Source organism: Centrocercus urophasianus, unplaced genomic scaffold, assembly GCF_019232065.1.
Source record: "Centrocercus urophasianus isolate 14NV4802_14NV808 unplaced genomic scaffold, USGS_Curo_1.0 seq_23, whole genome shotgun sequence".
Taxonomy (NCBI): domain Eukaryota; kingdom Metazoa; phylum Chordata; class Aves; order Galliformes; family Phasianidae; genus Centrocercus; species Centrocercus urophasianus.
Genome location: NW_024884789.1, coordinates 2,185,408 through 2,211,520, shown reverse-complemented (window position 1 = coordinate 2,211,520; position 26,113 = coordinate 2,185,408). Strand labels below are relative to the sequence as shown.

The following is a 26,113-nucleotide window of genomic DNA, read 5'->3' as shown; positions in this document are numbered from 1 at the left end:
GACCTGCACGAGGATCCCCAGGACGGTGGTGTCTAAGCATGGCCTGAGCCCGAGGACAGCCCCAGCTGCAGCCTTGAGCTCACTGCACAGCACAGCGAATCCCGGCAGGTAAACAGCACTGGCACCCTCGTGTGGTCGCTCTGCGCTCTCAGCCAAAACAGGTCGTCCAACACATCTAGATGATTCCTCTAGGGATTCCTTCTAAGGAGGATAGGGGCCCGGGAAAAGCATGAAGTCTGACGGAGCCAGTTGGCATGGTGAAGGGAGGGAATGCAAATGTGATGCTACAGAGAAAGCAGAGCGTCAGGGCTAGCAAGGACCTTGCAAGGTCTCTTCTACCACAAGATGAGCCTCTCTTCCCTGTGATCAGCAAAGAAATCCCTGTCACACAGCTTGCTCCCCTTTGCTATCTTGGCCACTGGAAAGCTACATGCAGAAGAAACTGAAGTCCTGGCTACTGAGATTTAAGCTCATGCTTCCCAGTCCTGCCCATTCCAAGTTTGCAGAATAGGTTCTTCCTTTCTCTCCACAGCATCTTCCTTGAAGGACCAGCAAACAACAGCATTTACTCAAGCAAGCCAACATGCCGCTCAAGGTGTCACCCCGTATTAAAGGCATGACAGAGCGCAAGCAGACACAAGAAAGCATAGAAAATGTAAGGAGATGTCAGGTAAAACAAAAGCATGCATCGAGAGTACTTCACAGCATCTACCCAGGCTCCTGGCACAGGAGCAGGGCCAGCGGGTTGGGCTGAGCAGCCAGCTTTGTCATTTCTGTGTCCTCACACACTGCTGCTTTGGACCCTGCTTTTTTCTGCTTGTCTCAGGCCTCCCCAAGAGGGATTGCATCCTTCCCCCACCCCTAGCTCAACCATTATCTGGTTCCTTCCTCCTAGAATTATCAGAAGGAAAGAGAAAATGAAAGACAAAACTAGATCTTGATGCTGAAACAGGAGAATTAACTCAAACCATGGGTAAAGAACCGATTTAACCCCATTCTGCAGCTTCTGCAGTGCCTTGGCCACACAGCGAGGAAATGCCAAATCTTACATTCAGGAAACAAACAAACAAACAAATTAAAAAACAAATTAAAAAACAAATACACAAAAACAACACAACAACCCACTCTGTATTTCCCACAGGAAAACCCTCTCCTCTCAAATCGGTGTGGAAGCAGAACTAAACCACCCATAGCACCGTATTAGTGAGGGCACTGAAGCTGAACACCCTGAGGGGAGGGCAGCACCGGGCTGAGGAGTCACGGCACGGAGCCCAGAACGAGATGCCTGGGCTTTGCCCCTCGCAGCCATTCCACAACGGCCTATTTTAACAAACAAAAAGCAAAATTAAATATATATATATATTTTAAAGCAAGGATTGCTGACCCAAGGCCACCTTCTCCCCTTTATGAGGATTGCATCAAAACAACTGGCGAGCCCCTGCAGCCGCTCTGCTTTCCAAACGGCGGCGTGTACGGAAACGACGGCGATATTCCATTTATCTTACTTTAAACAGCAGCGAAAGAGACGCTCTGCGGCGGTGCGGCCCGGCAGTCGGCCCGCCCATGAGGCGGCGAGGCTGTGCCCGCCCTGCCTTGAGGAGGTGACATGGGGGATGAGCCGGCCTCGGAGGACGATACGCGTGAGTGGGGCCGCGGCGGGCGGAGGCGGGAAAGCCGTGAGGAGGGGGTTTGGGCGGGAAAGCCGTGAGGAGAGGGTTTGGGCGGGAAAGCCGTGAGGAGGGGGTGTGGGTGCGAACGGCGCTGCGCGCGCTGTGGGCAATGAGGTGGAGCGCTGTGGGATCCCCCTCACCCCATCCTAGCTGTGGTTATAAGGGCCATAAAGATTCCCCCCTCCCTCACCCGCTTACGGAAATGCTTTTAGGAATAATTGAAGATGTAAAATTCCATTCAAAACACAGCTAGGTGTAGAGCAGGTTGCTTTTGCTTTAAAGCACTGCATACGCCTGAGGTGTGCGTAAGTACCCCAAATTCTGCGTTTTGGCCTGCTGCCACCCTGAGTGGTCTCTCAACATGTTTCTGTGCCTGTATTTCTGCTCTTTTACTGCCTTGCATAATAAGCTGCCTGCTTGTTGGTGCGTTGCGCTGAGGATAAAGTGTTTGAAGTGTTTTCTGTGCTGTTTGGGATCACTGAACTCATATTGAGCGCTTTAAGGGTGGTCATACCCCAGAACCTCAGCTCAAACAGTAGAACATTAAATGAATATAAATGGTGCCTGTGGGGCAGGTGTGTGCTGTGATGGGGAGTGCATCCACATTTACAGGGATAACTTCCTCAGTGTCAATGCTGAAGAGGCAATCACACCATCCAGTTGTTTCTCCTACATTGCTGAAAATAAATAAGTTTCAGCTTCTGCAGCCTTAGAGATCTTAGATTTGTTGCTTTATCTTGGCCATTAGAGGAGAGTGTGAGTGAAGTGGTGGTGTGGCACCTCCCACCTGTGCTTTGTGTGTACGCAGAAGGCATTTCTGCCTGGGAAATTAAGGCATTTGCTTAACTATGACTGAGAGTCTCTTGTTTATCTCCTGAATGGGACAGTGAAAAGTTCTGGTGCCTCTCTATGGCTTGTGGTTTGTCTCTGGTTGATAACATTTTCTCAGTAGTAATGAAGTGTCAGGCCTATATGTTTGCAGACACATAGAATTAATGGAAGGTGTTCAAAACCTCTTGATTTACATTAGATAATGCTAAGGCAGAGGCTTATCCATATCTAGATCAGCAGTCAAGTGAATGGAATTCTGCTTAATTACAGCTGAGAACCTGCCTGCCACCATTTGCGTTTTCAGAGTTAGTCAATACAAATGAAATAAACTAACTTGAGCAAAACCATCCCTGCATAGTCCAGCATTTCCTTCTTGTTTGTTGGGTCATTAGGGGTTGATTTTTGGTTAATGCAGGCAGCCTTGTCGTTCCTGCAGTCTTCAGGCTGTGGGAACCAGTGGAGAGTGGAGCTGCTCAGGAGCTGTTTTGCCAGAATATAAGCAGAACCACTTTGCTGATGCTCTGCATTTGCAGGGTGGATTTAGATCTGCTATCTAGCACTTGAAGCTGTGCACCTGTGAGGACCTTTTCATAGACTGGGGCATCTTTAGTGGCACAGAGCAAAACAGAGAAGATGGTTGTGCTCCCAGAGAGTGACGGTTCTGTACGATCCTGAAGTGCTTATAAATAGTAGGTTTGAAAATCAGAATGGGCTGTGTCAAGCAGCAGCAAAAGAGTGTGATTGAAGATTACTACCTAGACTTACATTTGGGTTAAAACATGAGCAGGTTTGGTTGACACAGGCATGTATTCTTGAGGAGGGTAAAACAACAGACAAAAGTTGCATTGGTCCCCTGCTATCTATCCTCGAACAGCAGCCTGAGAGCTACAGAAAAAAAATAGAAGAGAGCAGAGCGTCTGTGCCAGCTCTCCAGCAGGATGTGACAGGCCGAGGGTCTGACTTGATTACTTCTCTAAAGAATTCTCTAAAGCCATTAGGGCAGTGACTGAATCTGACAAAGGCTCGCAGCAGCCTTGCCAAAAACCCTGAGATCCTCCCTGTCAGGCTGCAGCAGGCCCAGAGTCACATTGCTCTCATTTCTTGGCAGGAGGGTTTGTTCGATTAAGGAGAAGATTGCTGAGGCAAGGCCCAGCATGGAGAGTAAACACCCTTAAATTATGCCTTGCTGTGCAAGACAAATGCTGCCATTTGTGTAAATTAATGTGCAGAACTGCCACAGTCTATTAGGAGATGCAACACTAATCACAGCTGGACAGTGGTTGTGTCCTGCCTGGCTGGTTCACGTTGCAGGAAAGGAGAACCATGTGCAAGGGCATCCTTGTAGAGCAGCAGGTAGTAAGTGGAGTGACAGAAGGAAGAGTCTGTGTCTTCTGCTTGAGTCTTCACATCGGTTCTGGGCTTGGAGGGTACCAGATGTCATGGACCAGAAGGATAGAACAAATCCCTACAAACAGGAGATACTGAATTAGAATTGGAAGAGCACTGATTTGTGGTCAGGAAAGGGGAGATAGCAGGTGAAGATGAATCCAGCAAACAGGCCAGCATCTGTATGGCCGGGATTCTTGCTGAAGGAATCTTTCTGCTGTCTTCCTTCCCTGAAGTCATGAGAACTGGTGAGCTGAAGGGGAGGTTTGTTGGGGCACGCTGCTCCGTGCTTCATCCCAGCACTGTTTCAGTACCAGCTCTTCTGTCTCTGCTGCAGTGCTTCATTCAGAGAAGGAGTTCCATGATGCAGCGAAGCGTAATGACACGGCCAGGATGGAGGAGCTCATCAAGAGGGGGGTCGATATCAAAGCCAAAAACAATGTAAGTGCCAAGTTTTCCTGCCTCCAAGCTGCCGGAAGTGCTGAATGTGTTTGAGAACTACAGCTCTGTTACACTGCTCTCCTCATTAGCTGCTCAATTGGCCAAAGCTTTAAAGTACACTGCCCAGTGCCAAATAGAACCTGTGGCAACTGGGCAGCTTCACAGCACACTTGAAAGCAACAGAAATGGCATGCTGAGCAGACTGGAAAGTTGCAAGCAGTGACAAAGGGTTGTAATTTATGGTTCTCTTTGGAGCCAGTGAGGTCACTATCTGCAGAGCAAGGAGGGAAAGGCTGTGGCCAAAGAAAACTGCACAGATTTGGGTCTTCTAGGAGGGTGGTAAAAATGCACACATTCTGCATACATCAGCTTTGGCTCTTTCCTTCATTCTCTTCCAGACAGAGCGAACTGCCTTGCACTGGGCTGCAGGAGCTGGGAATGTGGATGCTGTGCGACTGCTCCTGGACCATGATGTGCCAGTGGATGATGAGGACAGTGTATGAAGGCAAACATCTCTTGCTCATCCTGCAAATGTGTGCACTGCTGGGGGGTGCTGGGCTGGCTAAGGCTGCACCTTAGTTTTGAGTGGATGGCACAAGGCACTGTGGTACCTGAGAAGCTGTAGCTTCTCTGCAAAGGTGTAGTGGCTTTTTGGAGCTTGCCACATTTTGGGCTGCCTCTGTGCTTTGTCTTCTAGCCTCTTTTTCTGCAAGCACAGTGACCAGGAAAATGTCTGGGAGGATGCAAGATTTTTATATAGCACAGGAATGCTTAGCTTCTTGTCATCATGTTGATGAGGCTTGTGGAAATGCTATGACTGCCATCAAGTTCTCTCTTCCTCATAACAACCAGGCCAGTGGACACCACTGACTAGGAGGTGGCAGTTAAGAGGTATGACTCTGCTCAGCTTTTGAGACCATTGGTGGCAGGAATGGCACTAGCTGGGCTAAATGGCAGTTCGTGGACAGCTTAGCATTAGAGTGGGGATGGTAGTGGTCTGCAGTTTAGCTGTACGTGTTTCTCTTCTCTTCTGCTCAGTTTGGAATGAACGCACTTCTCCTGTCTGCTTGGTTTGGCCACCTCCATGTCCTGCATATCCTTGTCAATGCTGGGGCGAAGATAAACTGTGTTAATAAGGTGAGAGTCTCTGCATCTGGGTTTGTCATGCAGAGCCGGAGAGTGACAGAAAGAGAGAGAGGCTTACCTATTAGCCAAGGTAATTGTGTGTGACAACATCATCCCTCTGATGGGGTGACCTTAGGTGAAGCCATCTTCACTTTCAAGCCTAGACTTACTCCTGAAACAGATGTAATCATTGTAGCTATAGAGATGTATGAGGCTTTCTCAGCTCAAGTTTCTGCAGTGCGGACATGGAAGGCATTACAGAACTGGAGAATGGACCACGCTTTTTAAAATAAACCTTGGATGGGGAAAGGAGCATGAATACTTCAGTGATAATGTGCCTGTCTGCAGTAGATACTAGTACAGCCCTGGAGGTAAAGGGAGACTTCAGATAAGTCATTGTTAGCAGGAATAAGTTGTTGAAAGAGACTGTCCCTCAGCATTCAACTTGCTAAATAAACTGTCTTTGATCTCCTCTCCAGAATGGCAGGAACCTGCTTCATTGTGCAGCACAGAGGGGACACCTCCGGGTGATGGAATTCATCATGGAGAACCTGGAAGATGTGTGCGTGGATCAGACAGACAAGGTGGGAACTCTCTTCACTCATTTGTTTCGCTAGGTCTGATCTTGCTCTGCTGAGTTTAGCAAGAATGTTGCCGTTTGTTACAACCATGGGTGACTCTCAGCATTTTCCAGCCATGGCTGATCTGTTCCTGGAGACAGGAACATGCAGGAGTTGGCACACGTTTTTTTCTATTCCTTGGCACTCGTGGTTCCTAGAATGATCCCCATTCTGGTCCTTGGAGGCTAAATCAGGCAGCATAAGATCTACCTTTCTCCTGAAGAAATTCTGACTTGCTTGATAACTGATGTCTCAGATATTATTTCTCTATTTTGTGTTATTCTTGGTTGCTATTAGTAAGCTTTTTATTCTCTATTCTTATAAACTTTCCAGTGTTTTGTGAGACAGAGTTGTGAACACTGGTCTGTAGTTCTGTTCAGCTCGTGTTGTTACCTTAACCCAAAGTAAAGCAGAATACAAGTTAACAGCAAAATAAAAGAGAACTATTTTAGAAGCGTGACACTTTTTGCCTGCACAGACACTAACTTTGCTGAGAACTGGGTGCTTGCAGCAGACGATGTAATCTGCTTTCTGAGCCTTGTTGGGCTGTGTTTTTTTTCTGCTTTCTTTCAAAGATGGACAGGACAGCATTTCACCTGGCTGCAGAGCATGGTCAGCTGGAGGTGGTGGAGTTCCTAATCCGGCACGGTTGTTCTCACAGTGCTAAAGACAAGGTATGGGCATAAAACCACGCACGAGGGAATATAAAATCCAAGAATCAGAGGATGTGAGAGTCAGGCATGGGATTCCAAATAAGGTCAGTGCAGGCAAGTTGTCAGCATTCCTAACTGTGGTTGTGATATGTCAGGACTTTTCTTCCCTATCTACCTGCAAGCCGTTTGCTCCTCAGTCCGTGCTGGATTTCTCTCCAGAATTTTGCAGGTGGATACACCAGCAAGCCTGGTGGACCATACTCCACTTTAAGATGGCTGGGTTTCTTAACTTCATGCTGCTCTTAATACAAGACTGTATTTCAGATTGTTACTGCTGGTTAGGGTCTCTTCTTCAGTCACTCTTGGGTACACTGCAAAATTATCTTGTACGAACACTCACTCCTATGATATTTATATAAGCATATATGTGTGTATATGTATGAAATGATGTTTGCTTTCAGGAAAAGGATACAGCACTGCATTTAGCTGCTAAAAATGGGCATCTTTCTGTGCTGCAGAAGATTGTAGATGTTGGAGTTGACCTTGATGAAAAGAACTTAGTAAGTACATTTAATGAAATGAAAATCACACAAGTTTTTCTATCTCTAGAAGTACTCTCCTGCCACAGTCATCGGGCTGAATGATCACTATGAGGTTTAGAAGATAACTGATTTTATCTAATGTGTTTAAAAGGAAGTCACACTTGGAGAGTATCAGTGAAAAGCAACATCCTTCTTGGACCAATATCCAATTTTAAGGCGTCTCATTTTCTTTCAGTTGTACCTCCTCACCTACCTTATCATTCTGTTATCTCCCTTTTTCTCTCTGACCCTTGTACATTCAAGTGCCTAAATAGTTATTGAGTGTGTTTTAAACTCAACTTCAGTGTGCTTTATAGTATTGACTTAGCCACTGAACATATGGCCCTTCTGTTTGAGATCTCTCTTTGATAGACCTGCTTCAGAAAATTCTGTGGCTAGAACACAGTTAATGACTTAGATAGCAAATATTGGCTCAGTTAAGCTAGTATTAAGCTAGTATTCATTCCACGGCACACTTCCAATTAAGTTTATCAGCTATTTTTTAGTCTTATTTGGTTACAGTTCTTCCAAAGTACATTTGATTGTCACTAAGATCTGAAAGAAAAAGGAAACCAGCAATTTTAGTAACTGGTAGCATTTGTTACTCCCAGAATAGCTGCCCCCTCTGCAAGAGCTATAATAAAACCAGATGAACTCACCTATGAATTCTGCTGCTTTCTTGCAAAGAAATGAGCTGTAGCCCTCAGAAGGAAAAGGGAGAAGCAGTGTGGCCTGTTGGCCAGCTGCTTCCCATGGCATAAGGACAGAGCAGTACTCTGTTAGTGACAGATAATTGTGTTCATTATTTTCCTAACAATCACACTTGCTATTTTAACATGTAATGAATTCAGAAGATACGGTTGAGACTTGCTTGTTCTACTACTTCATCTTGTCCTTGCTTACAGAAGAGCAGTGTGTTTCCCTTTTTGCTTCTCTCATCCTGCCTTGTTCCAGGAAGGACTTACGTGTTTACACCTGGCTGCTGAGGGAGGTCACAGTGACTGTGTAAAGCTGCTCTTGCAAGCAGGTGCTGATGTCAATGTCCAAACTCAGGTGAGCTCTGTGGAGGTGACTCCTTTGTCAGAAGCTTTCTCTAGTGTGACTACTGTACCTGCACAGCTTGTGCAACCATGTTGGTACAGCCAGCAGCTTGTGCAGGGTTAGTTTCGAGCTTTCTTTTGGAGAATGGCTGGGTGATGTAGCGTGAGCGTGGAGAAGCCCTTTGTGCAGTCACCTAAGTCTCAGGAGAGCCCCTTCATCACAGAGGCTAGTCCTCCTCTGTAGATTCTTTTATACCCCTGTTGCTATCATGACAGGGTACCTGTAGAGAGGTCTTGGGTTCAGGTCTGCCTTAAGAAAATTGGAGTTGGCAGAAGTAGAGCAGAGAGTGCAGATGAAAGCCTGTGTGGCTTTGTACAAAGAGGTATGTGAAGCTGCTCTGGGACCAGAGAGCTGTGGAGATGATCTGTGTGGATTTACTAGTTCTGGGGCATGGGTTTCTTGCAGGAAGGAAGCGTGGAGGTTTCTGTGAATAGCCTGCAACAAATGCAGCTTCTGAGAAGAAGCCCTGACTAATACTTGTATTTTTTGATGTGTTTTTCTAGAAGAAAATGAATTGCCTTCATTATGCAGCACTACATGGCTATGAGGAGATAGCCAGGATCCTTGTGGATGCAGGAATCCACGTCGATGCTGTTAATCATGTGAGTCCCACTCATTGCTCTCGTTCCATACCAATAGGCAAAGACAGCTGGTGAAGCTGTTCAAGAGCAACAAGCAACTTTGTAAAGACCGGTGCTTCTGTGGAGCCTGTGCTTATGAGGCAGTATCCCCAGTACCCCCCCAGTCCAGTCTGGCACTTGTCTTATTTTGGACACTGTGGGCACAATGCAGTCTTTTTATGTGATGGAGGTGAGTGCTTTCTGAGCACAAGTTCTTTTCTTGTACAGCAAAATGCTTCAGCGACACACTTGGCGGTACTGCAGAACTTCCCAGCACTGGTGAAGCTCCTCATTGATGCAGAGTGTGACCTTGACATTCCAGATAATGTAAGTCTGCAACTCTTTTTTTTCTTTTTTTTTCCTTTGAAATGTGAACCCATTTTGTGGAAGATGTGATCACCTGGGGGACGGGACTAAAGAGGCGTGCTTTAAAATGGGGAAAAGCTGGAAGTGTAATTTAGGAAATGTGAAGCCTGTGAAATGATACTGAGTGCTGCAGTGAGGTAACCTCTTGATAGTGCTCACTGGGCTGTGCCGTGTCCCTGGGACATGGTGTAAACTCTGCCCTCTGCTGGAATCGGGTGACTGAAATTTCAGGCCAGAAGGTATTCTCCAAAGGTAGTTGGTTGTCTTGACTGATTATAATTTTGTGAATGAGGGGCTTTATTTGCAGCTTTGTGGCTTGTTTGTAGTGTTTTGGATAATATTCATTCTTGTGGAGATATTCTGTCCATGCAGCCACACAATCACCACATTTTGTATTTGATTTTTAATTTTTTCTATTAAGTAATTCCAGATTGCAGTGTGTACACACTAAGCAGACCCTTTATCCTCAGAACAAAGAATTGGCACAGGTTCATTCCTTCCTTGCCAAACTATTTGCCTACAGAAAATGTTTAAATAACATGAAATTAAACGTTCCTACAAGTGAGCCCCAGGAGATGTATGAGACTGAAGAGGTTCCTTCTTCAGACTGAAATGTCATCAGGGAGGCATCCCAGTGCTAGGACAGGGGCAGACCGTGGCTCAGCTTGAGGAACCCAGTGCCAGTTCAAGGTGTTTGTGTGTCTCAGTTGAAAAAGGGTTGGAGAGGAAAGGAAGGCAGAGCTGATAGTTCTTCCAGTGCTTCCATCTGGTGCTGCTCCTTCCTATCTTCACAGCCTCATGCTTGTGCCTCTTTGAAACTTACTCCTTTCACCCTTCTTATGCAGAGGCAGCAGACCTCACTTCACATCGCTGCAGAGCACGGCAGGCAGGACATCGCCGAGATGATTCTCATTGCAGGAGTAAATCTGAAACTAACGGACAAGGTGAACGTCTCCGTGGGTTGAATAGATCTTTCTCACTTTACAGATACTTCTCCTAATTTTTAAGAAGCGCTAGGGAGAATATTAAAATCTGGGTACTTCCAGGGATAAGGTCTGCAGTAGGTTGGTTTGATGCCTTTTCCAGTAAGGAAGTGACTGGTTCTTAGGAAGACAGAAAACAGTTCACACAGTGAGCAAAATTTCCTCTAGTTCATGCTCTGGTTCACATCACTTCTGGTTGAGATACTGTATACATTAATATCAAAGGTTAATACCTTTGATGGAAGTATGATAAATAATGTTAATCAGGGATCACAGTGTACGTTTTAACGGGTTTAAAGTATCTGGTTTGTATAAATTTGGTACCAGTGTCCTGGGTTTTAGCTCCTAAATTTAAAAAGAAAAGGGAATTGTAGAGGAGTCATGCACGTTGTGTGCAGCCTGAAAGCAGTGTAATGTGCCTAGAAAATGCTGAAAGGGGCTTAGGCAGAGGTTAATGAAGTGTCTTCCATTAATACATGGGTAAAAGCAGATCCAAAGCCACCTGGCTGAAACAGCCTTTACCTATAATAAACATTTGTCATCTTCCAGCAGTCTGTGGAACCACAGCAAGGCTCAGTGCAGAGAATACACTCACACTTTTCTGTGTGAAACTGGGCTTCTGCTCATATCTGAGACTAGAATCCTTCATATGCCCGATGGCTGGGCTGGCTCACCTTCCTACGTGCAGCTTTCTGATCTTGTGCCTTTCTTCTCTATGCTCTATATAGATACATACACACACTCTCCCCACTGGCCAATCACTTTATCCAAAATTATGTTTATGTAAGGAGTGTAGTTACATTTTCATAGTCCCATCCACCTGTGCTTCTCCCAGGAGACCATTTTTAATCACACATTGTGGATCCTATTAAGTTAATGAGGTTGCACAAACTACTTCAGCTTTGTGCATCAACAAACTTGCTATGCAAAAGGCTGTAAAATGTCTCAGATTGCAGAGCTGAGCTAATCTGTTGAAGACAGCACCCGTATTGCTGGTGCCTAAGAGCATCCTACAATCCACTGTGACTTACAAGATGCATTCCCAGATGCTGCTGCCAAACTGACAGTTCTCCCATGGCAGCAGAAGAAATACTGAAGATCTTGGCAAATGACTCCCTAAGCCTTGCATGCAATAAGTTGAAGGTGATTCATGGTTTACATGAGGAGACCTGGTTTACAGGTGGAGAATAAGGATCCTTCATCACAGCTAGGTACATTGCTCAATAGGATCAGCTGCCTGCTGTTAATGACTGCCAGGTGAGCATAGCTAGGTCTTTTCCAGCTCATTTTTCCCCTTCTGATTTCAGCAGGGAAAAACATCTCTGGATGTTGCTGCCCGAGGCAATCACATCAACTTGGCAGACATGATTATCAAGGCAGATCGGTTTTACAAATGGGAAAAGGTGAGCAGCTCATACCACCATACCCTGTGTTTTACAAGGTAGATGTGCCTTTATTGTCTCCACTGAGACTCCACATTATCAACTATCAAAAAAAAAAAGAAAAAAAAAAAGAAATGCAGGACATTCCATGGCAGCCTGACCTCAGCTTTCATTTAAAGGAAAACAAAAGCCCTCAGCATGTCACATCTACTTAAGGCTATTTATTTTTTTAAAAAGCCTCTGTTGTTAGAAGCTTCAGGCTGTGGTGAAGTGAACAGGGGTTTTCAAAGATTCTCTGGCAGCTTTCCCAAAGCCTTGCAGAAGAGAGTGGGGTATAATTATTTCCTTTTCCCAGAAGGAGAAACTGAAGCACTGAGTAGGTAAATGTTGGCTTGAGGTCAATAACTGTGACCTTGGGAGTTACAGCAGTGGGGGACACCTCACCTCTTACAAATATCGTTTCTTGCAAGGTGAGCGATAGTTTCTTGTTGGAATCATACAACCAACTTCCCTCTCAAACTTCCCCACAGTTGGGGCTGTTCCTCCTGTGTTCCCAATGTGGGACAGCAGTGTCTCCTGTGCATAGAGTACAGCTGCTCAACCTCAGCCCCCCTCCAAGTCCCAGATCTGTGCCCAACACAGTCTGAGCAGAGAGCATGTTAAAAGCACAGCTCAACACCACATTCCTTGCATCTTCATGGACCTGGAGCATTCCCTGTTACCAGGAAATGCAGTACTCTAGAAGGGAAGGAATAGAAGGGAAAGGAGGGCATAAGCTTGTGGCATAGGCACAGAAATAATGCTGTGTGTCAGACCCTTGTATGGGCTTCCCATGTAGCCCTTAGCAAAGTCATTTATCCCGCTTACAGTCTGGCAGGCAAAGGAGGTGAGCACGTGTCTGTGTTCTAGGGGAGCAAGGAAATCTGATTAAATGATTCTTCATACAAGTCCCAGATAAAAGGTGCTATAAAAATGCAAACTGTGATTTCCATGGGCTTCCACAGCAAAGCTGCTATTAACTGTATTTGTTAACATGCATCATTAAAGTGGAGTGAAACAACAATAAAAGAAATGTGCTGCGCTAGAGTGAGCTTGGTAGCAACCTGTGGGTGTGTGGGAGACAGCAGAGTGACAGCTATGTAAAAAGCTTTGGTGATAGCAGGAGGGCATGTGCAGGTCTTGGTCCAGGGAGCACGATGGGGCTGATGTCAGTAATACCAACAGAACAGATCTTTAACGTCCCAGCTTCACTGAGATTGTCAGCCCCAACAAGACAAAACCTATTGTAGACTGACATGAGAACAAGATGCAGTTTTGCACTTCGATGCCAGCAGGAAGGCTGAATTGCAACATGAAAGCAGCAGGACACGCCAAACTGCATCTTATCCCACAAAAGACTGATAGCAATTCTGCAATATCCCACGCTGAAACTCCTGTTCTGGCTTTGCAGGACAACCTGAACAGTGACTCCAATTCCTGGGTGGCAAAGCACTTGACCTTTAAGCAAGATCACAGGGTGGAAACACAGCACATTCGCTCAGTAATGTGGAGGTTAGCCACTAAATACCTCAAACCTGGTGAATGGAAGAAGCTGGCACATTACTGGAAATTCACTGATGCACATATTAGAGCCATTGAGCAACAATGGACAGGTATAAAACATTGCCCAACTGTTTTCTGTACTTCATTTGGACTGCATTTCCAGGACAAAGGTCTGCAGTACTACTGAAGTGTAAAGAAAGCCACCCGGCTTACTCGAAGCAACCAAAATGTACTTAATGAGTGGGGAGATATCTGTACACTTCTTCTGGGAGTCAACACAAGCATGGATGTCAGTTGTCCATTGCTTTGTGAGGTGCTGCCAGATCTTGAGGTCTTGCTACAGAAATTGAATTAATTTTTTTTTTCTTTAGGACAGAAAAAAACTTGTTTATCCTCTGTAGAAAGCTGAGTGAAGGTAACAGCAGAGTTCCATTTGGGATTTAACAGATGCCTTAGTAGCACCAGGTTCTGGAAACAGATCACTGCCAGTTTGGTGGTCACCATAGGGGGCGCCCCTGTAGTTTGAATAATGCAAGCAAGGAAATAAGCTATGCTTCAAAGGCTGAAATTTTGTACTGATATAAAAGGTTGCCTGACAAGCCCAAGCTCATCCATCACCTCCTCCATTAGCTTTAATATTAATCTAGCAATCTGACCAAACAGGAGTTAAGACAGATTGTACTTTACAGCCTCAAATCCAAAGAGGAGGGGCGTTCAAACACAGGAGGTCAGAAATCAGCTTCAGTCAGGGCTATGGATTGCCAAGTGCAGAGTTTCAGTTTCAGTTTCATTTCACCAGGTACTGCAAGCTACAGGGAGCACGGCCACAGGATGTTGCTAATCTGGCTTCACGGTGTGATCGTGGCAGGAGAAAATCCAGTCAAGGGGTTGTACGAAGGTCTTGTGGGCATTGGAAGAAGAGATTTAGCAGGTAACACTTTTGTTTTCCTTCAAATAGTACACACTAAGCACTAGCTGAATTCTGTTGCTAATACAGCATACAGAGAAAAACTTAAATGAAACCAAATCACAGGGGCTGCAAGACACTGTGCCATGTCCCACCCCTTGCCACCACTCCATATGTCATTTCTCTTTTAGTTCTTTGATCAATTAATGCATCCTGCCACAGCTTTATGCCTGCAGCACGAGAACAACCAGCAAACACGGATCAAAACATCCATTAGTAATCATACTGTGTTATCAATACCCACCCAAACCCTTAATGCTCAGAAAATTCTCTTTTACAGAAAGCATTCGGAAAAAAGCAAACGCAGACCCTGCTTCTCCAAAGAAGTGCACAGCAATGTAACACCCACTGGTTGTCACTGGCTGTCTTATGAGCTACAAGAGAATCACTTGCTATGCTACTTACCAGAAGGCAGCTATAAGTTCAGTGCTTGTCATAAAAGTCACTGCTGCTTCCTTCTTGGTCTGGAACTACCAGGATATCAGCAAACAGTAGCAGTCTAAATGCCTCCTTTATAAAGAAGTGGGATTTTATTGGCTATTCCATATGTTCCAAATACTGTAATAGGAGGTAAGTCACAGCATGGCAAGTGAGACTATCAGGAAATACTGCAGTATTTTACTGTAACTTGTTTGTGTCACAATTTTGTATATAAGTTTTTAATTGTCAATTTTATAAACTGTGGAGAACACCTTTGTTTTGAGAAATGTTCTTTGCTTATCTGTTTTGTGTTTGTTTCTAGTGCTTGCGTCTTAGATTTGGTCTCAACTTCCCTCTTAGCACAGGAGTTTGTTCAGAAAAGTTGAGGTGACTGCATGGTCTGTGATCTTTAAGGAGAAGATTGTTAACTTCATCGGTGTAACATTTATAAATCAGATGGGTAACTTGAAAAGCCTAGATGAGCACGGAGTTATCTGTGTTCTAGGAAACAAAGAGTGAAGTTGTTAAGACAACCTGAAGGCTGATGTTTTCATCCAGAGCACCGCTGTGTGGATTTTACTGTTTTAACTCAAAGATGTTAGCATTGATTATTTTACATAGTCTCTCATAAGGCCAGTTTTCATAAACACAGATTTGACTCATCAGCTTTTGTATTTTTAGAGTGTTTTGAGTAGAAATAATGTCTGTATTTCAATGAATCAGAATTTTACTGTTAAATTTGCACACTATTGCATATTATATCCTAGTCATCCTTTTCTTAAAAAAAGAAAAAATACATAAAGAAAGGAATCCAACAAAAAAAAAAAAAAAAAGTGCAATTCTCTCTCATTGCTGACCCACCACAACCTTGTAAGTAGAACTGTTCAACACAAGAGGCAAGTTCATGCAGAAGATTCCTTAACTTCTAAAAGGTACCTGTACAGGTAGACCTAGACCTCAGAAAGCCACGCTTCTGTTCTCTTGTAATCAGTAGAAGAGGCAATTGCTGAAATCGAAGTTTTATTGAAAACTATTTTTAACAGCTAGCAAGAAAGTTAAAAATTTCAAATAGAAACTAACTTGCAACACAACATTTAGAGCAAATAAGTGATGGCAACATTGGCACTTAAACATCTTTTAAATCAAATATTCAACAAAAATATATGTCAGCTTATAAGTACACAAACTGCATGTGGCAATATATACAGCTGAGTGAAAATATAAAAAGAAATACCATTCTGTGTGAGAACATGATAGTGAAGACTTTGGTAGCAAAAATGTCCTTGTTTTTAAAACTGTAGTCTTCCAAGGTACTTTCTTGAATTCAGAGACTGAAAATTAAACAGATGCCCTGTTACAGTGCTGAATGCTCATTGTCCGCGAGCGGCTCACTGACTTGATCCTGCTGGAGTCGCACAGTGGTAACCGGCTGACACAAGGAGAAAGGCAGAGTAGGAACAGATGATTGTACACAGGAAGACCACCAAACCGATGCCTCATTCTCATTGGCAGTCATAAACCTACTGCTCTTCTTGCTCACTACTGCTATGAAGACTGATCTTTTGGACCTCTAGTTCTTCTGCGCTGACCATAGAGGGATCAATGGCTGCATACCGAGTACCATGGAACTGCAGTAAATGAATCTGTTAGATACAGAAAATAAGAGTGACACTGGTGCAGAGTGAGACATTCTATAAGGGTTATTTTTCTGAGAGGATGAAATTGTTGGCCTGGAATACAAGAGTACAGATGAGGGACAGAGGAAACAGCCAGCAACCAAGCCCCCAAAGCCAACCCTTGATAAACATGGCAACCTGCAGTGCAGTTCTTCTGTAACAGTGATATGGGAGCATGAGTAAACAGAGCAGGCAGGCAAGAAAAAAGAAAAAAAGAGAGAGCTCAGAAAAAGTTTCCTATTGCTGTTTCAGCAACACAGCTGTAGATTAGGTTTGAATGCAGACACTCACTTGAATGTATAAATTGACCTCAGCACTCCTGCAGAGATAAGGGAAATTGCCTCCTGTTTTGAGATGAGCTCTTCTGGCATTAGGATAAAGCTTATACATTTCTTCTTTTGCTTCAGTTGAGAGCGCGCTCTGGTCAAACACCTGTGCAACAAGTCACAACAGTTAATTAGGAGTCTAGTCAGATTTTGCTTATTAAATCAAATGGGTGGGCCCTGTTTCTAGAAGCAGTTGCCAGCTTGTCTGTGGAACAGTTTTAATGAAACAGAAAACAAGCAAACAAGTTAAGCATCAGCGACTAGAAAGCTAACACTGATAGGTAAACATTTGGGTATTCTGTGCAGTAACAGCCATTAGCTCAACACAGAAAAGCCACTGTCTTATCCAGTCAGTAGAAAAAACTATTTAAATGCAAAATTAAACGCTGCAAATACTTATTAAGTTGCTAACACAATACCCAGGCCCTGCTTTCCAAGAGGAGGAAGTGATGTCTGGGGAAAAAAAGTATTTAAAAAAATGAAGGTGAAATAAACTTACATCCATAATAGTTACAGGGATATCTCGAATTTTATGAGGTTCCACATAGGAGTTCTGGCAATTGAGGGTTAGTCTTGAGGCAAGCTCACTCTGGCCCAGACTCTCCAGCTTTCAGTAGAGACAAATACTGATTAATAACATATTTCACTGCAGGAAGTTAATGCAGTAGTAACAACAGAGCCAAAGAGAAGACAGCTCCTTAGTTTTAAAGGGAAACAAGACTGCACTTCAGATAAGAATTACTGTTCCAACTTAGTATCTCTCTGCATGAGACAAATACTTAAAATGTTTAATTAATTGTTCCTGCCTCCAGAGCATAGCCTGTATCTCAGCACTTTATTCCTCTCCATCTCTTTCTTAGCCACTTCCCATATACATAAGTAAATGGAGTCGTAAGGCAGACAAGTCACAGCAACAGCTAAATTGCAAGGGCTGTCACAGCCAACACCTGCTGAGAATCCATCCACCGTTCACTTCTGGGTACGTAAACGAAGAAAGCAGAAGAAATATCTACGACCTCCCGTCTACTGAGTGAATCTCTCACAAAGACTGACATTACAGCCATTGGAGTGCACAGCCACCTACCCTGTCCACCATGAAATCAATCCCGTCAGCCATTTCAGGATCTAAAGGACCAGATGCAAAATTCCCAAGGACAATTTTTTTCAGCATAAAAGCAGGCATCAGCCAAAAGCTAAAACAGAAACGAGATGTAACCATCAGAATTAAGATGCTTTCTTTTAAGACCTCCCTTTTCTTGCACTGACTTTGTGCAAGAATTTCAAATGAAATTGTGAAGAGCTTCGAGAGCAGAGCTGGAAAACCTTGCAAATAAGTGATTGAAATGTTCTGGAAAGCTGCTGCGTTGCAAGGGTGTATTTTAAACATGGTGAATAGCACTCTAAAAGGTTTTGCTGGAAATCAAGTAGAATTCTTAAGACTGGCCACATCCTTAGAGAATCACAGGAAATAAATGCAAGAGTGGTCTGTCAAATTCCACGCTCCCAATTGTGATAACTTCTGTTTCCTTTGTAGTGTGGTTTTAGAAGTCGCATGTATTCCAGCCCTCACCATTTCAGGCAGGCTGAAAACAAGTCAGGCACATGTCAAACCAGATCAGCAGATCAGTGTGAAGTTTCATCAGAAAACAGGTGAATGCCCCCAACTTCATTGCTTGTCTCAGTCTTCCTTACCTGTTTGCTGTCCACGTCTGATTGAAGATGGAAGTGTCACTAAAGGCATTACACAGAATCAGAGACTGAACTCTGGGAGATTTGTGGGTGTATTCAGCAAATTTTTGAGCCAGAAAGCCTCCCAGAGAAGCTCCAAAAAGGTGAACCTAATTCAACAAGGAAAAACAAAACAGATCACGTTACATTTGAGAAATAAGTGACCCTTAAGGGTCACATTACAAAAAGTCATTCAAGTTTTACATTGTCTTTATAGCTAATTTTTAAAGAAAAAAACAAAACAAAACTTCAATAGAGGTTCTTTTGATTTACAGGAAGAGATGAATACTGAAAAAAGGAAGTGTTTCCTGATCACACTTCTAATCTCTGTGTGCTCATCATGCTTAAGTAAAAAGTGAACCTTTCACTTTATATTCAGAAGGTTTTCCAATCCAAGATAATTTATGGTGGCATTCTGTACAACATGAGTTATGAAGGATAACTTCAGCAGGATCTCATGAAAAAAGAAAAATGCAGTGGGCAACACAATTCAATAGGCCTACAACAGCAGTGAATTTAGTCAAATTTTCAAGGGGATTTCCTTTTGAAAATAAACTCACAACACAGCTTCTTTATTTACAGGCTGGCTTTGCATCATGTACTACACATCTGCTCTTAAATGAGACTTGCAAACATCAGGTTTTTATGGCAACTATATATCCATCTCTGGGCACTCACTTTATCCAGCTGAAGGTGGTCTAACAGTTTTCTGAATCCATCACAGAACTCGAGGTGATCCCAATACACCGGGTACTGCAACTAAAACAATATACGAGTTACAAAAAGCCAATCTCTAATCATCAGATGTCAACCTGCTGCTAGAAAGTTATACCAATTCTCACATTTAAGGTTTCTAGATAATACTCACAGCAATTACTCTGTAACCCCATCCGGTCAGTGCCAAAATTTGCTGGAAAAACACATCTGCAGTTCCACTTACAGGAGGAAGAAATATGAGTGGGCACCGAATGCTCCTAGGTCCTGCGTCGTACAGCGACCAGACCTTACTGTCATCATCATCTACTATTATCTGGAAGAAGAGAAGCAGAGGGGGTGAGAAACACAAGACTGAAATGAGCTTCAAGCACATTCCAGGATTGCTACTACAAAATATCTGTCGTTCAGTAAATCTCACAATATTCAAGACTCTTTCAAACTAGACTGTCTTTTATTTCTCACCACAACTTTCTTCTCTAAGGTTGTTTACTAAGCAATGATGCATGCAGCTGGAGCCAGAACTACAACCACCGTCAGACCAAATGGTGTCAGAGGCAGCACACCACACGGTGCCTCCTAAGAGCTCATCCTTCTGCAGATACCAAGAGTGCAAGCACTGGGAATAGTGAATTATGTTGCTTTTATAGTGATTGAGTGCATTTCAGAAATTGTGCTGGGATATAACACAAAAATCACTTCTTTTCTGAAAGAGAGCAGAAAGTCAGAAAGATGGTACATCGTGATCTGAAAATACAGATGGAGATAAATCATGGGAACAGCGAGGCTCTGGCTCCCTCAAAAACAAAAAAAGAAATCAGGTTTATACAATTCCACATGAGGGGAAATATGCTTGGAGCCGCTGTGCCACAGCCCAAAAGAGACCCAGGGGGCCACCTCAGTACCAAGCACAGCAGCCTTAGGCTGGAAGAGCCTGCACTGCCCCAGGGTCAGATTTTTAGCCAGTCACTGACACTTCCATTTACTGGACAAAAGATGTTACAGGCCTGGATACATGTGAGTCTACTGAATTCAGCAGCTAGCCGCACATTATCGATTTGAAGCAGTTACACCTGATTGCTAAGATGTACTCAACTCCCAGAGCAGCACTGCACAGCTGACCTGGAAGGAGATGAGCACATGTCTGGAGAGCCTGGAGTCCCTGTGACACAGCTGGCTGAAACAGCTGATGCACACACGAGCTGCTCACAGGGGGCACATTACATGCCAGAAGCAAGAAGTCACAGCAGAAATGGTATCTTCAGAAGTACAGGATTCAGGTAACAATTCTCTGCTCCAGCAGTGTTGAAGCCTGGCTTGATTTTACAGGGCCTGACCTACCAACAAGCTGTTGTGTGTATTTAGCATGCTGGTTTCAACCCTCCTCACCCCTGCAAAACCATGCAGCTCATTCCAGATCAACAATCACAGATCTAAGGCAAGCCTGCGTCACACAGCAGGAGTTCACCCCCGTGTCAAGATTTTGTCATTTTTTGAATAGCAACATAGAAGCATAATTCACTTTCCCAGCACAGCGATTAAGCTTCTCAGGGAGTTAGAGAACAGTGTATCACATTGGCTTGATTAACAAATCTGCTTGTAATAAAGCCGGTATTTCAAGCTCTGGGAACATGTGAGGAATCACATGATACTGCTGCTTTGTGAGGTCTTCACAAAAAAACAAAGAAAGATAGATTGCATAGCAGGGCTTCCCAGACCGATGAAGCCATTAAAAAGAGAAAAAAGAAAGGAAAAAAAAAAAACCAAAAACACACATACACAAAAAAGCCCCTTTGCACAAAAGCCTTCCTAAAGCCTCCCAAAAATCAACCCTCTGCATAATCTCCAAAAATCACAGTTCTCAGCTGTTATTCTGCAGTAACTTTGGAGACATTCAAAGTAGCTTCCAATGGCTACAACAGAACCTTGAGTATTTCCAAAGGTGAAGCAACACCTTGCTTCGCATCCTGCTCAAAATTACAGAGTTAGTTCACATGAAGGGAATGGAGGCTCAGAGGTAATGCTTCTTTCCTCAAGCTCAGCAAAATCAGGGGGTTTAAACTGTTCTATTTGATTTCTAGCCACACACCAGACACTACTACAGCTCAAAAACAAAGCTAAATGCTGTGGGATGGTTAAATGCTTGCTTGGTAGGGCACTGGTTTTTTTCTTACAGTCGAAAGTCAAAACAGTTGACAGTCACAGTCAGAAGGGCACAATTCATACTTCACTGAAACAAGCAGCAGAAATTCCCTTCAGTTTAGCAGAACCAGAGTGTCCTCTGCTGATGACTTTAAGGAAGGACTGATCTAAAACAGCAAGGTGTATGCTGAGGAGATCCCTATACACTGATACAGCATCCGGTCAGATTCAGCCTTAATTTGTACTCCCCTCTTTCTTCATTTTAGGCCTGAGAAGCTGCAGTACCTGAACAACAGTACATCTGCCATGATGAGGACCAACGTGGCTGCAGCTTCCTGTGGAGAACCAGAATGTTTATGAGCTGAAAAACCATGTCAGAGCCACTCACCTTGTGGCACTTGTTAACTTTAGGGGCCACAAATCCAAGCATGGGTTCATAGGCAGAGCTGAAGACTTTGCCTAAGAACATTATTTTCTGTGCTGTACTTCCTGTTTCTGACAAGAACAGGAAGAGCAACGGAACCGTGCATTTCCTGCTGCTTTTGAGAGGAGCATCTTAACCTGTTTTCAAACAGTGCTGTCTCTGCTTCTTTAGGGCAACCTGACAGCAGTAACAGGCACTGATCAGGACTAACAACAATTGGCCATTCCTTCCTCCACAGGGCACATGCTTTGCCTAAACCTTTGGGAAGATAATGCAAGCAGATGTACTTGCCACATCTTCCAGGAACTAGGACTATTTTACTTCTACCTTCTTCATACCCCATATTCATCACTGTGGCATCACTTTACTATGGAGATAGCTGAATCTCTCAAGGGGGAAAGGTATTCCCTAGTCTGAAGGTCGCCAGAAACCCTGGTGCAGCTTTGGCTTACACATGTTCTTATTTCTGAAATCCTGAGCAGTCAGCAGCAGCTGAAGGCAGTGGCTGCTGGCAGCAAGTTGCAGAACCCTGTAATGAAGTTAATGTCTTAGAGAAAGCCACACGCTGCTCAGGGGAAACAATGCACACTTAAGCATTGTTCCTTAGGGTTGGGGACACAGTCCCTTTACAGTGGCCCAAATGCAATCAGCTTGTTGAAAGTAGTGTTGTTCTTGCCTCTTCTGCCAGTACCATCCTGAAGCCCAAAGAGCTGCTCAGATTAAAGAACAGAACCAGCTGGAAGGCAGCAACTGCAAGCTGCTGCAGAAGTGCCAGAAGCACGTGAAAAGTGTGCTTTCATGCACTCCTAAGACATGTGGGGAAACAGTTTGGCTGGACAAGCACTGCCACAACTGTTCTGCGTTATCCAGAGCCAAACGGCTCGAACAGAGCACAAGGAGAGACGTAGCATGCAAGCTGAGGACAGCGGAACATACCTTTTTAAGAGGAACTGTGCTTCTGAACCAGTTGTAGTCAGGAGAGACTTTAATCTCTCCCATGATGTTTAGGAAAAACTCAGGTCAGACTGAAACAAAGAAAAACAATGTTTGAAATCAAGAATATGGGTTTCCTTTACGCAGCAGGCAGGAGCTGTGCCGTGCACACAAAGCATTTGCAGAGAGTTGCTCACAGCAGCTGACTGCTCTGCCTGTGACTCACACAGAGTTTACTTATCCTTACTTTTCATCACAAACCACATAACTGTGCTGCCAAGAGGCAGCCACCCAACTGCCTTACTGCACTACTCCAATTAGGAAATGACAACGCTCTTGTAACAGCACGCTCCTGGTAACAGTTGTAGAGAAAGACAACTGTTGCAGGCTGTAAGGGCCTCATAGAGCTAACGGCATATTTTCACCTTGCTTTTAAATGCACTGAGGAATCCTGAGGCTTTAAATCTGTCCATGCAGCAGCTGACTTGTCAGGAGTTATGCACAAATATACCCTTAATTAATACAAACTGATTTCCAAATCAGACTCACAGAGAAGTCCACTAATTTACTCTGAAATACATATTCAATACGACATGAATATAAAGGAGTTTTTTTTTTTTTTTTACAGTTGATAACTTCTAGATTTAACTTTTTAAACCTGAGACCATTAGCTTCCATTTATACAACTGATGGCATCAAACAGTTCTGAAGCTCACAGACATTGCAGCTTTATCCTTTTGGAAGCCAGCTGCCCCAGGAGATTATTTCCATGCAGTCATACATGGCACCATGCACAATAAAACAAAGCGACTTTGACAGTCGCCAAATACAAATCAATAGCTTTTATTTCTTAATTCCCGATAAAATAAGACCCCAGTGTGTTCTGTAAACCATTCCAATTCATTTCACCTTGCAGAAAAGCTGCCAGCGTGTAGCTTTAATTACCTTTGAGCTACAGCTGGATTAGCAGTTATTTACAATTTCCTCATCTCTCAGTCTTCATTTGCTATTTCCCATGTACAGGAAGCAGGAACTTTAAAAGTAACCTTTAACCTTGCACACCTAACAAAGAGTTTCAGAGCTGCAGGGTTTCATCTTGGTGCCTGCATCAACTGTTCTGCTACTCATCAGAATCTGGCAGCACATAAAACTGCAGTGAAGGTAAAAACAGCGTTTCCAGCAGCCTGCACCGCACAGCAGCACACTCACATCTGCACTAAGGGGACTGCTGGTCATTACTGAAAGGAAACAGCACTTCAACTACTAATTGACTTCCAGAGCTTGCAATAATTAGTTTCCAAAAAGCCATTCAGCAAAACACGTCGTGGCAAATTTATGGCAGAAATAACAAATTGCGGCGATGTAATGCTGTAACGCAGCCCCTGATGTTCTGTTACAGCAGGGCTAGTCGCACTCAGCCTCACAGCTCTGTGCACAGACACCAAGACAACAACTTTCTGCAAGCCAACGTGCTCACTGCAAGTGGTCCCTGAGCTCCCACTGCCATCGGCTCTCCTCTTCTGCACCGTTAAGCTGATCTGTGGGCCTACACACAGCTGTCTGCCAGCAGACAGGATAAAGGAGCAGGCACAACACATGCAAGCTCTGCCCTGCACCCTGGCCAGCACCCAAACAGTCCAGAGTTCACCTGGATCTCAGCACCGGGGTTTCCAAGGGAACTGTCAGCACCTGTGGAAGGGAACCTGGCCCTGGGCTGAGCTCAGCTCCTTCCTCGCACAGTGCCTCAGTGAGTGCCCTGCCTGCGGGCCGCCTACTGACCGGTCGGTGGGCGGCTTGGATCACAGAAGTGTTTGCAAGTCAGTGACCTCGTATCGAAGTGGGGTTTTTTTCGTTTTTTGTTTTTTTCCCTTTGACACAGAAATGCGGCATTAAACGTGCGTGCAGATGTGCGCCAAAGAGGGCTGCGTGCAGGCAGAGCTGAGCCGCGGGGCAGCCAACAGAGCAGCGATTTGGGGTACAAACACGTAACCCGATGCTGATCGCAACCAAACCCGTACAAATCGAAGCTTCATCTCCAGTTAAAAACAGCACCCCGAGGACCTCCAGCCTCAGGAGTGCTCCTCCAAGCGCAGAGCCACATCAGCAGCCCCGTGCCCACTCGGAGATGAGGGCTCTCCCCGACGGCGAGCCCCACACCAGCACAACCGCCCCGCCTTGCCCTGCCCTCGCCCACCCGCACAGCTCCCGCCCCTCGGCCTTAGCCCCGGGCGAGCTTTCCTCGCACAGCCCCTCAGGCCGCCCCCAACCCACCGGAGCCTAAGAGACCCCGCAGCCCCCTCAGGCGCACTGAGAGCCCCGCCGGTCTCTATGGCGATGCCCCCACACACCTCCGCGCAGCACTCGCGGCTCGGCCCTCCCCGGCTCAGCGGGGCGCGGTGCCGGCTGCGCCGCTCTCCTCCGCCTCCGGCAGCTACTTCCGGGTGCTGCCCCGCGCCGGCCACGTGACGGCAGGGAGGAGCGCCATCGCTATCGAGGCGGAAGAACAGAAGCAGAGAGGCGGATCGCGAGGCCACGCCCCCGGATCGTGATTGGTCGGCGGGGCTGTGAGGGCGCTTTCGAGATCCGGCCTTTTTCCTTTTTGCGCGTGCGTCTACAAACTAGGAAAGAGCCGTGACAGCTCTCTGCTCGGGCTCCTCTCCCTTCTGTGACCTGTCGTGCCACCCAGCGGGTGATTGCATTATCTGCAGCTGTCTGTGAAAAACGTCGATTGATTTAAAGCGGAAGCGCTGCTGAGGTGAACGCTGTGCTTCAAAGAGCTCCTGGCAGGACGTGCTGCTGGGTTTAGTGCAGATTAAAGTCAGGTTGGCAGCTGCTGTAGCGTTGAAGCTGTGTGTTACCAGATTAGAACCAAGAGGAGCTGAGCAGAAGTTAGGAAAGGCCCTGATCAGCCGCTGGAGGCCGTTTCCCCCCCTCGACTGAGGATCACCCAGCAGACGGCTCCATTTCTCCAGAGGTTGTTCCGTTTCTCTTAATGATTTCCAGCTGCTTTTTCAGCTTCATTTTTATGAAAGGCTTTTTAGGAAAAAAAAAAAAAAAAATCTCTATGAAAGTATTTCTCTTGCATTTAAGATTGGGAAGTGAAAAACAACGTGGTGATGTCAGGAGTTCTGAGAAAAGACGAGGTTAATTGCTATTAGAAGTAAGGAATTACCTAAAATTGACGTGCGAAGGGAAACTGAATTGCCAGACACCGCGGCGTAACCCCGGGAGGCGGCAGGGCGCAGCCGCACCGCCCGCACTACGCTTCCCACCATGCAACGCGGCGCAGCCCACCTCTCCCTCGCCTCCCACGAGGACTACATCTCCCAGAAGGCCCCGCGCGGCGGCCATCCCCTGAGTTCAGACGGGGCGCCTCGCGCGCTGCCTGCTGGGAACGGTAGTCCGCAGGAGGAGAGGCGTGCGCGGTGACGTCACGAGGCGGCGCCGAGTGGGGGGAAGGGGTGTTTACGCCGCGGGCGGGG

The 26,113-nt window shown here is 45.2% G+C and overlaps 2 protein-coding genes across 12 annotated transcripts; one reads left to right on the top strand and one right to left on the bottom strand.

Annotated features, from left to right (window-relative positions):
* The first annotated feature begins 1,569 nt into the window (after nt 1-1,569).
* On the top strand, nt 1,570-23,372 carry ANKDD1A (ankyrin repeat and death domain containing 1A). Of its 11 annotated transcripts, none has more exons than XR_006169841.1 (16): nt 1,570-1,640; nt 4,225-4,328; nt 4,727-4,825; nt 5,367-5,465; nt 5,933-6,037; nt 6,649-6,747; nt 7,188-7,286; nt 8,262-8,360; nt 8,912-9,010; nt 9,257-9,355; nt 10,240-10,338; nt 11,685-11,780; nt 13,210-13,411; nt 14,101-14,232; nt 14,549-14,838; nt 21,541-23,372. XR_006169841.1 is itself a non-coding variant. In XM_042824206.1 (15 exons), the coding sequence occupies exons 1-15, from the start codon at nt 1,607-1,609 to the stop codon at nt 14,608-14,610; spliced, it is 1,524 nt and encodes a 507-aa protein (XP_042680140.1). In that variant the 5' UTR covers nt 1,570-1,606; the 3' UTR covers nt 14,611-18,183. The 11 variants fall into 11 exon arrangements, 9 of the variants coding, with proteins under 9 accessions (XP_042680140.1, XP_042680141.1, XP_042680142.1 ...); XR_006169840.1 differs by lacking the exon at nt 21,541-23,372 and adding an exon at nt 15,011-18,183; XM_042824206.1 differs by lacking the exon at nt 21,541-23,372 and having other exon boundaries at nt 8,915-9,010; nt 14,549-18,183.
* On the bottom strand, nt 15,692-25,061 carry SPG21 (SPG21 abhydrolase domain containing, maspardin). The gene is made up of 9 exons (XM_042824215.1): nt 24,980-25,061; nt 22,635-22,723; nt 19,287-19,448; nt 19,097-19,177; nt 18,383-18,528; nt 17,775-17,883; nt 17,190-17,297; nt 16,656-16,796; nt 15,692-16,331 (listed from the first exon to the last, which is right to left on the bottom strand). The coding sequence occupies exons 2-9, from the start codon at nt 22,695-22,697 to the stop codon at nt 16,209-16,211; spliced, it is 933 nt and encodes a 310-aa protein (XP_042680149.1). The 5' UTR covers nt 22,698-22,723; nt 24,980-25,061; the 3' UTR covers nt 15,692-16,208.
* Between the last annotated feature and the right edge of the window lie 1,052 nt (nt 25,062-26,113).

What these genes read in the sequence shown, in the direction of transcription:
- ANKDD1A (XM_042824205.1), top strand. Translation starts at nt 1,607, where the DNA reads ATGGGGGATGAGCCGGCCTCGGAGGACGATACGC. An exon ending in GGCCTCGGAGGACGATACGC is followed by an intron (nt 1,641 to 4,224) that starts GTGAGTGGGGCC and finishes TCTCTGCTGCAG; the next exon opens with TGCTTCATTCAGAGAAGGAG. An exon ending in CATTGAGCAACAATGGACAG is followed by an intron (nt 13,412 to 14,100) that starts GTATAAAACATT and finishes TCATTTCACCAG; the next exon opens with GTACTGCAAGCTACAGGGAG.
- SPG21 (XM_042824215.1), bottom strand. Translation starts at nt 22,697, where the DNA reads ATGGGAGAGATTAAAGTCTCTCCTGACTACAACTGGTTCAGAAGCACA. An exon ending in GCACAGTTCCTCTTAAAAAG is followed by an intron (nt 19,449 to 22,634) that starts GTATGTTCCGCT and finishes CTCTTCTTCCAG; the next exon opens with ATAATAGTAGATGATGATGA. An exon ending in GGGGTTACAGAGTAATTGCT is followed by an intron (nt 19,178 to 19,286) that starts GTGAGTATTATC and finishes ATATTGTTTTAG; the next exon opens with TTGCAGTACCCGGTGTATTG.